A 10,808-nucleotide genomic window follows, 5' to 3' on the forward strand; every position below is an offset into this window, starting at 1 on the left:
GTAGTATTACCCCAACCTGAATATTCTTCTAAATCAGGGAAAGAAGGAGCATTTTATTTTTTAGTGGTAGCCAATCCAAGGCATGTTGTCTGTGAAATTGTAGAATTCAAAAACAACATATGATTCGGGATGAGACATGCACGGTGCAAAGCCTCAGTGCCTTGCACTTGCCAACTTTTAGAACCCCAAACAGATTTAAGGTCAACTGTTTCCTTCCACAACTCGTACCCACCAACAGCTAGCTGGTCTAGAAAGGACTTCGAGTACAATAATTTAGTATCGGTAAGTCTAACTAAGTCTAACCTTGGATATGGACTTTTCGGTCATTTTAAAATAAAATGCTTTGGGATTGGACGGATTAAAACCAGTAAAATAAGTGTGCTTTTTCAAAAAGGCACTAGAACTGCCTTGTATAGGAGCTGGACAATGTTCCCATTGTGTGTAATTCACATTGCTCTTCCTGGTATTAGTTTTATGCAGGTAGTGATTGCCAAAATGTTGGTAAGAAAATAAATCATGGTAATTGGCAGATTCTAAATACAAATCTTCAGCATCAAAAGCAGCATAATATTTCAAATCAGAAAACAATGCTTCTACGGCCTGAACATCCCAATCATCAGAACGTATATTTTTTTTTAACTACATCCCCCATGTTAACTCTAAGCACATTAGGGACATTCATAACCTCAGTGGGGCCATGGATTTGAAATTTAACAACATTCCATACAATCCCATCCAGGACAGGCCAAGCTGTGATGTTAACAAAAGCCAAGTCTCTCTTCAATCTGTGTGCAGTATGCGAGGAGGAATGGGGTGTTCTCTCTTCGACATAGTGTCCATTGACGATACAAAAAAAAGAAAACACAAAACCAATTGACATGAAAAGGTGAATCGAAAAAAGCACTAGCCAAATATATGTCCAAGGGGGAATCAAAAAATGTTTTTTAAATAATCTTGCATAAACAGTAATCCGTGAAGGCTTTCTTGATGTGTGTGAAACAGTGTCAAATGAAAATCTGGATTCTGTGGCCAAGCGAGTTTGTAATTCAGGCATTGATAAGTCAGTTTGGTAAGTGTAGTCAGTTTCATCAAGTTGAGTACCAGGCAATGTACTCAATAAAAGACTAGAAATTGCAGGCATCTCGAGAGCAACATCAGGCACTGGATTAGAAGCCATGGCCAACACAGAATTTCTCACAATCGAAGGACATGAGACTGCCGGTGTCATACTAAGAAGAATCGGCCACTCTGTGTATCTTGACATTGTCAATGGAGATATACCTATTTTCCTTACGACCTGGAAGTGGTGGTAAAATGACTGTTCTTGTGCCCTTCACACCAAGCACTGGAACTGGAGCTCGATAAGAGGGACCAAATTATTTCTTGTTTTCGATCTTCTCCCGAACCAATTCTCTAACTTGGGGTAGCCAACCAACTACCGGGATCTGCAACGTATCATCCGAGGTGGAGGGCAAGTGTTCCTTTGCAGGACTGTCTCTCGTCTCTTGTAGAGTCTGTAAAACATTGCAATGTTCATCTACGTCAAAGGAGGCAGCAACAGCCGGCAAGTCTAGACCGTCAAGGTCCGGTACATACATCTTGATACCAAAGAGCATTTCGTATGGGGTCCCCTACCCAGAGACCTTCTAGGGAGGTTATTAAGTGCACGCTGCACGCCATTGAGGTGGGCCAGCCAGTTCATGACAGTGCCTATAACTCGTGCTGTCAAAGATTGCTTTAAGTCACTGTTCATTCGTTCCATAACACTATTACCCTCAGGTCTGTATGGAGACGAAAACTTGACTTGGACCCCCAACGAAGCCATGGCATCCTTATATGCCTTAGAGGCGAAAGCAGGACCCTGATCCGAATGGAAGGTATCACAGGCAAAAATTCCTACAAAGACACGCAAATCTCTTATGACAGTCCGTGAATCAGCACTGTGGTGAGGCCATACCCACACAAAGCGTGTGCATGAATCAACTACTACTAAGATAAACATATACGCAGTATCAGAAGAAAAAAGGACCGGAGTGATATAAATAAACACAACCAAGTGGTTTATTAGAAATGAACAATTGTCTGGGGCTGACGCGCAGCAGTTGAAGGCTTAATCTGCTGGCAAATGTCACATTGAAGGACATAATCACGCGTCTGTTTGTACAGTCCCCGCCACCAGAAACGCTGTTGTAACTGAGCCACAGTGGCTGAAAGGCCCGCATGCTCAGACGCAACCCCTTCGTGGGCCGCTGTGAGCAATGTGTGCCTGCGATCCGCGTTGGGAATCAATCTCTCTCCAACATCAGGTATTTTCACGTAAGGAGCCTTCTCGGGACTTAAGTGGTATGAATACTTCGAAGGGAACCCCTTAGGATATTTACCTCCCCTCTCAGTCGCAGCAACAGCTGCCAAGATATCATCATCAATCTTACTTTTGGAACGTGTAACTGCTGCAACCAAATATGTCGATACTGCTGATTTTGCTGCCTCATCGGCAAGCGAATTGCCCAAAGCGTGGACTCCCACGCGCTGATGACCAAGAGTATGAATTACAAACACGAGTGGCAACTGCTCCTTAAGCTCAGCCACTCTGACCCAGATCATTTTAGGTTTTATTGTGCTACCCTTGGAATCACGAAAATCATTCTGAATCCAAAAGAACAGGTTTTCATTGTAAGACTGGACACAGTAATACGAATCACTTACAGTAAGAGTCGACACACTAGGATCAGCGTACTCCAAAGCAAGCATCAGAGCACGAAACTCTGCCAATTGTGCGGTGCAGTCCCGTAGAGTCTGCGCGTGCACAACTCTGGACTTGAACTCATCATTCACTATGGCACCTACCACAATGGCGCAAGCGGAAACGTATGCGTGCTTAGACCCTTGCGCAACCTGCGCTGAACCGTCAGTGTATATGATGCAATGGAAATCCTCCAGAGGCCGCATAGCCAAATTTGCAGGATGAACGAATTCATATTGCAAAAACTCGTGCGACTGTAAGGAGGCATCAAAAATAAAGGTGACATCCGGAGATGTCAATGATGCTGCCCATTGTATCCACCGAGGGTGCAAAGCTTTAGAATTTGGTACACTAGCTTTCGTAACTGCCTCTAACGCAGGAAACGGGGTAACAACCAACATGCGTTATCCCTATGACAGAGCATGTTCTTTAAGAATCACCATGTGCACTGCTGTCAAAACTTTCTCCACAGTGGAAAATTGCATTTCAGCCGAAGTGTACAAGTGTGACTTGTAAGCAATAGGTACTGTGTCCCCTTCGTTAAAAGTCAGGTATGTGAAACCCACCGCCACAGGGATGATTTTTATCACCAGGTTGGTGTGGTTATCACGAGTCAGTAAGAATTTAGATTCCAGCAGATCAGCCTGCAAAGATTGCAGAATAGCTGAGTGTTCTGGCATCCAGCACGATTTGGTAAAAGTACGTTGTATCAAAGCATACAAAGGCTTGATACGCTGGGCACATTAAGGAATGTATGTTCGCCGGAAGTTCAAAAATCCCAGCAAAGACTGTACTTTTTTCAGAGTTGTTGGAGCGCGCAGTTGTGCGCATTCCTCCAAGAAGTGAGGAGCCAATCCTCGTCCTTCATTGTTGAGCTCGTAGCCCAGGAACAACACTGTGTACTCTGCAATGTGAGACTTTGCAAAGTTGAATTTGTAGCCGAAGTCTGCAAAGCTACAAATTATGCGGTCAACGCGACACAGATGCGCCCAAAGTTCGTCGTCTGTGAGATAAATGTCATCCACATACGAACACGCATCTGGGTCTACTCTCTCCAAGAGAGAGACTATGCGGGCAGCAAATACGCCTGGACTATTCTTATAGCCCATTGGTAAACGTTTGAACTGTTTTTATTCGCCGCCGCATGTAAAACTGGTCCATTGGGAACTTAGACCATCCAAATAGTGGGCATAAAAACCGTTGGATATGTCAAGCGTGGTTTTAAACCGCTTACGCACAAGACTATCCACTAAGGCAGAGCCGTGTGTATTCTGTACTGCACAGGTACGGCAATGCTAGTTTAAATGCCGGTAATCCAATACCAAACAATACGATCCGTCGGGCTTCGTCACAGTAAAAAGAGAGTTATTCATCGGTGACACACATGTTTCAATCACTCCCTGATATTCCAATTGTTCAAGGATTTCCGCAACGGAAACCTTCGCTTCGCGTCCAATGGGATATTGAGGTTGAGGCTGTGGCATAGTCCGTAAAGGAATCTCGTGGTGTGGGGAAAATGTATCCCAACCACAGTGTGTACTGTACAGAGCCGGCGCAAGGGCTTTAGCCCACTCTTCTGCAAAATTCAGCGCATGCTCCTTCGAGACAGTGTGCACGAAACTAGGAAGGGAGATGGTAGAGAAATAGACTGGTGCAGACAAACAGACAAAGTCAGACTCCTTTGCCACCCGCCAGAATCTTCACTTTCAATAACCTGAAAATCTGCCGGAAACTCCTGCATGCTCCAACCTCATCCCCCTCACCTATTCTTAGCAGAAGCAGCAGATTCTGAGCTGTGCCCTGCTGTTGCAGAGGAGCACGGCAGAGTCTGTAGAAGCGCAGGGATCCCTAGTCTCTCAGGGCGGGCACCTAAGCCTTCCGGGTGCCTTCACACTCAGGATAAATGAATACATTTTGTTCTGTGCTTTAGTCGCCCCTCTGTGAGCAATATCCGGTAGATGGAGCTCTGTGTTAATAAACACAGTCAGAGAGGTGGTTGTGTACAAACAAACAGCCACAATACCGTACATTTTGAACATTTTGAACTTGTCATTAAATACCTGCTTATAGAGTACCTCATTGGCTGATCATTCCATGGCACTACCAAAATTACATTTGGAAACATTTGCTCAACTCTAAAACACTCCCTACTATGGGTCATTTAACAACTTGGGGCTTTGGGGTTAGGTAACCTACTTAGGATGCTATGTAAAAGATTAAATACAAAAATTAATGCAATCAAACTAATCAACCAGCAGTGTGAAAACTAACACGCATTCTGGCATTTTGTATACATAATGTCGATTTTCTCATAGATGCGAGTAAAGTAATCTTAATGATATCTGCACACTTTTAACTAATAGCACCGGGCTAACTTTGACAACTAGGCAATGAATACATTTTCATGTACCCCCAAAACCCCCCTGCCCCAATCCCCTTGACAAACCTCATTGCCTCCAAGTGTTTGGGGGATAACCAAGACGCAGAAGAGTGAGTCAAATAGTCTAGAAAATGAAAGAGAAGCCGGGAAACGGATTCACATGCTCCGATCGCGTTGGTTAGTCTGTAAGCACTACTTTTATTAATGAGTTTCTCATTAGTAAAGCACCACGATGTACATGTGTGGCGACACTTCACCCATGAGGTACTTGCCAAGCATTTGTTGACACAATCCAATTGTGTCTTTTTCAATATATTTATTACGAAGTGCAGGACCTTTCGAAGGGATTTTGCACACTACATACATTCACTCTAAAAATAAAACGTGTAGGTAAAAAATAATTGGCATTCACAACGTCAATAGCTCTAACTCACAAATGCGAGACCTATTTGCATTGCAAATGCTTGTTAATATTTACATCAGACCTCTGGCAGAGGTAGTGAAATATTTTGGAATATCTCACTAGTGTTGTATGCTGATGACACTCAGCTAATTATTTCCCTGTCGGCAGAGTCGACTGGCTTTTGTGTCAAATCTAAAAACTGTATCAGCGTTGGCCAAATGTATGCATGACAACTATTTAAAACTTAATTAAACAAACAGAGCTCTAAGGAGCAACCAGCCTAGCTGCCTGGATGCAACTTTACATGCCCTCCAGAACGCTACGTTCCATCCAATCTAAACCTGGCCCGCATCCCTCGTCACATCCCTCGTCACAGGAGAGACAGAACGAAAGGTTTATCCTTCCATGTCTTAGCTCCAACCCAAATGAAATTCTATACCTCCTAACCTTAGAAAGATTCAATATCACTTACTGTTCCGGAAACAGTGGAGGACCCAGCTCTTCTCCATCTAGGCTGACGATTTCGCCTCTCTGGGGCTGTGTTTATTAGGATTCTTTCATGTCCCTTGCTGATATTTTCTGACACCCGGACCCTCACCTTCCCCCTCAGGGCAGGCAGCCTTCAGGTGTTGTGCTTTCTAAGGCTCGGCTCCCCTCTTGTAAAGGGTCAAAGTGGTAACACCCTTGCAGCAAGTGCCTTTATCAGCCACAGGATTAAGATACAGTGCACCCCAATTCCCAGCTCAGTAAAAGCCTGAAACAGACCCAAAATGGAGCATGTACCTACATGTTCGCCTCCCCTGTTTGTACCTCATAAGTAGCTACCTGTGCACTTCCTCCGTTTTTATGTCCCCGGCGAGCTTCTCTAAAGATGCTCTTGATCCTTCTACGCTATCATGGCGTTTGTCTATTTCTTCATTACCTGATGTCTGCTGTGTTCATTGTGTCACTCCCCTGCTTTAGCGGTCAATGAACCCTGCTGAGCGAGTATGCAGCCATAAGGGAGCTGAATGTAAGAAATATCCAGAGGTGTAAGTGCTGCACTCACCCTCAAGCAATGGACATCTTGTCTTATTCTTCCACTGGGTGTGAGTGTTTGATTGATGCAGATGCTCGATCCATCACCACCCCCTTTTTTACCACCCCCTTTTGTACCGCTTATTCTTCCAATGCTCCATCCACTGACCGAGAAGCATGCTGGCACCAAACGCAAGACATTTAGTTAGATACCCCGGTAAAGGCAGAAAAAGATAAGCAGACACGTACTGGCAGCAGAGATATCGCAGGTATACTATTAGTTGTGATGGAATCACTGTAATAAATGGTGCAATCTTCCAACAAGTGCTTTAACCATTCCTAGGAATGTGGCAAAAATAACTTAACAAACAGAAGTAAAGACAGGAGTTAGAACTTCAGCTCCTCCAGTGTAAACTGTGAAGTACTGTCAAGAAGAGTGTGAATGGAGCTACATTTGTTATATACTTCCTGAAGCATTACGTTTATTATAAAATTCCTGGAGCATTAGCTTTATTATATACTTCCTGAAGTGTTACATTTATTATAAACTTTATGTAGAGTTTTCTTTGTCATTTAGTCTTGAAAGGGTTACTGTTGTCATACACTTCCTGAAACTGAAGTGACAGCAGCACATCCTGATCCATCTCTTTTTACACAATACCTTCTTGTTTAAATGAAATCTTAGCCATGTGTGTCTTCGTAAAGCTGTACTTGCAAGTGGGCGCTCCATGTGTGCTCTTTCTGTACTAAGTTACTCTGTGAACACTGTAAAATCACCTCCTTTTCTGAATTAAGTAAGATTTACATGTTCAATAGAACATTTAGTTAAATATCTGTGTATGGGGAAATATCTCTTGGTAACTTTCATAAATGGTCTTTTACAACTAGTTAAATATTGTGTATTCACATACTCTTACATTTTCATTTAGTGATTTTAAATCTCTTTACCTCCAATAGGAAACCAGCCTTGAATGCACAAATGATCGTGAATAATGACAGTAATCGTGCAAATCTGAAAAAAGTGGTACAAAAAAATTAGCTCCATTATTCAGGAAAACATCTGCACAGTCCGAGACTGAGAAACCTGAACATAAACTGATAGATCCTCGAAGAGGCAGTCAAGAGCAATTCAGTGGATGTAAGAGTCTGAGCTGTGCACCTCCATGCAACAGGACTAAGAAATGACATCTAGAAAATTAAGGCAACAACACTGACAAACCACTTCCTGTATTAACAGGTCTCCACCACCAGCTTTGATAATGTGTTCGGTATGAGGTGGATACAGCATTGCTCTGCTTCCTGTGATGATGACAGACCACCATTGAGCACGCTAGGTGTATTGTATGCTCTTTCTGGCCAAACCACAGGAGCAAGAGAAAAGCCCAAGGGAGTAGAGCCAGACAACTAAGGGCAAAGGAAAGAGGGTCTCTGAGACTGTCCAAATTTGCTTCGACCAGAAGGAAGACTAATCTTCACTCATAAACATGCAAAACCATTCCTCAATCTAAAGACATAACCACCTATAAAGAAGCTTTACTTGCCACAGTTATAATATGTGTAGTTGGTGAGTCTTGTATTTCATTGTGAAATCTGAAATCAACCATCCAAAATACCACACACATACAAGGAATGTGAGAATAACACAAGTGCTTTATCAACCATGTTAGCTCCTCAGGAAACCCAGTCATGGGATGCAGATAATTATAAACCTGACCCAGAGACACTAACCAAGAAAGAGAAATCATACACAAGCAGCAAGAGCTTTAGTTTATCATCACTACTAAAGAGCCATCAGCACACACACACAGGAGAAGCAACATGCAATTGCAATGAATGTGTGAAGAACTTTAGTCAGTTAGCACTCCTAAAAGATCATCAGCGAACACACATGGGGGGAAAACCATACCATTGCACTGAATGTGTGAAGAGCTTCAGTCGCTTATTACTACTCCAAATACATCAGCGAACACACACAGGGGAAAAACCATACCATTGCACTGACTGTGTGAAGAGCTTCAGTCAGTTACCAAACCTCAAAAGACATCAGCGAACACACACAGGGGAAAAACCGTACCATTGCACTGAATGTGTGAAGAGCTTCAGTCTGTTAGCACACCTCCAAATACATCAGCGAACACACACTGGGGAAAAACCATACCATTGCAATGAATGTGGAAGTATTTTTTGTGATTCCTCAACTCTCAGGACTCATCTGCGAACACACACAGGAGAAAAACCATACCATTGCAGTGAATGTGTGAAGAGCTTCAGTCGGTTATCAACCCTCAAAATACATCTGCGAACACACACAGGGGAAAAACCATATCATTGCACTGAATGTGTGAAGAGCTTCAGTCAGTTTTCAAACTTCACAATACATCAGCTAACACACACAGAAGAAAAACCATAGCATTGCAGAGAATGTGTGAAGCGCTTTAGTGGGTCATCAGACATACAAAAACATATTCGAACACACACTGGGGAAAAACCATACCATTGCAATGAATGTGGAAGCAGTTTTAGTGATTCCTCAAATCTCAGAAATCATCAGCGAACACACATAGGGGAAACGCCATTACAGTGCCAGGAATATATGAAGAGCTTTAGTATGTTATCAATTCTGCGGAGACATCAGTGAACACACACTAGATCGTAGCATTCTGAATGACCTGTAAGGTGCTTTTATGTTGCTGGAGCTGCCAAATACACAGTGTTCTCATAGACCAGCCTTGCCCAGAGGAAGGAGTTCTTCGATATAATATGTACATCAGAAGAAAGGCTACATCTTCAGTAGCCAAAGATAGTAGAAACTAATGCTTTCCACCGAGTTCATTTTAACAAAGTGGAGTCCGGGAAGTTCTTCCTGCTGCCGACCATCATCATCATCATCACCACGACCACCACCCAACCACACTGCCAGTCAGGAACAGGAACGAGACTGCTCTTCAGCACACCCATCCTTATACACAACACACTACAGGGATTTGCTTCAGGGTCAAACTCACTTTCCTTACACGTTATCAGCCACAAGTTCAAAACTGAACAAATTATATTTAGGAACAAGTGGTTTGTATGGCCATCAGTGGCATAATACATTTGAAACCCAATACTTTATAAATTTGTATGAATGATACATAACCAAACATCCAAACACCACCCATGTATGGACATCCAAGAGCCTTTAAAAACCACACTACAGACGTGTGTACCAGGATCAAACTCAATTTACTTTAACATTAACATAAACTAAATTATGATACAGCAGAAACAATCATGAGGCTATGAAATGTACACAATGATGACTAGATTTTACATATTAATATGAAATGTATGTTTTTAGATATGTAATAAAACAACAAATGTATTTGAATTCATGGTATTTGACTGCTGATTGTATAGGAGATCTTAAATGTGATTTATTCCCTAAATTTTAAAGATAATTTGTGATGTCAGCAAGGAGCCTAGTTTATTTGGCAATAGAGCGGTCAAGTCTCAATAGTGTGACTGCTTTCAGCTGGGATTCTGGTGCAGGTGGAATCAGAGTGGACTTTTCTCGCCAGTGGGCCTTCTCTCAGAGTGAGAGGCGGTTCTTTGCTTGAGATGGTACTACCTCTCCTTCTGTGTTAATGAAGAGAGAAGTGCTACCTGTAATACTGAGATCTGGGCTTCACTCCTGTTTTGGTAACATAATTCAGTTCTACCCAATCCATACCTGATTTGTTTAGGAAAGCTAAAAACATGTCTGTATCCTGGCACTACTCTGGTTAATAATCCATGAAAATACCACAGAAGGTTGAGCACTTGAAAGCTGTGTGCAACACCAGGGATTGAAACATGAATTTGTCAAATACAAAAAGTACTTTTTTTTAAAGTTCTTATATAGCTCTGCTATATCTAATACTGTCTGATGGGTTTTCTTCGAGAGCCCTTTCTCCTTCGAAGAAGTTTTCCATCAACAGACCCCGTGGGAATTCCTATGAAAGGCTGACAATCTCTCCAACTATAAAGAGGACCGGTGGGAGGACCGTTGGTGTGGCTGGTATAATGTTTTGTTGCATTTTTGTTAGAGTGCCCTGTCCACCATATCCTGAATCCAGCCCGTCTTTCTTTAGTGATTTTTCTATTTTGGGTTACATTTGAAGACTGTTCCTTTCCTTTATAGTTTGACAGATGGTCCACGGTCTGCCAGAGGAGCAGGGGTAACAGCTTCCACTACCCCGTTGGACGACCGTGCACCATATTTAGCGATCTCCACCAATCTGGCT

The 10,808-nt window shown here is 42.7% G+C and overlaps 1 protein-coding gene across 1 annotated transcript in view; it reads left to right on the plus strand.

The window, feature by feature from the left end:
• Positions 1-9,913, plus strand: part of LOC144807698 (uncharacterized) — a 98,484-nt gene extending 88,571 nt beyond the window's left edge. Inside the window, exon 2 of the mRNA XM_078673343.1 lies at positions 7,501-9,913. Coding sequence (XP_078529469.1) covers positions 8,204-8,953 — 750 coding nt within the window. The 5' untranslated portion in view covers positions 7,501-8,203 and the 3' untranslated portion in view covers positions 8,954-9,913. The remainder of the gene's footprint in view (positions 1-7,500) is intronic.
• The last annotated feature ends 895 nt before the right edge of the window (positions 9,914-10,808 follow it).

This window comes from Lissotriton helveticus, chromosome 1_2 (assembly GCF_964261635.1).
Source record: "Lissotriton helveticus chromosome 1_2, aLisHel1.1, whole genome shotgun sequence".
In the NCBI taxonomy this organism is placed as follows: Eukaryota; Metazoa; Chordata; class Amphibia; order Caudata; family Salamandridae; genus Lissotriton; species Lissotriton helveticus.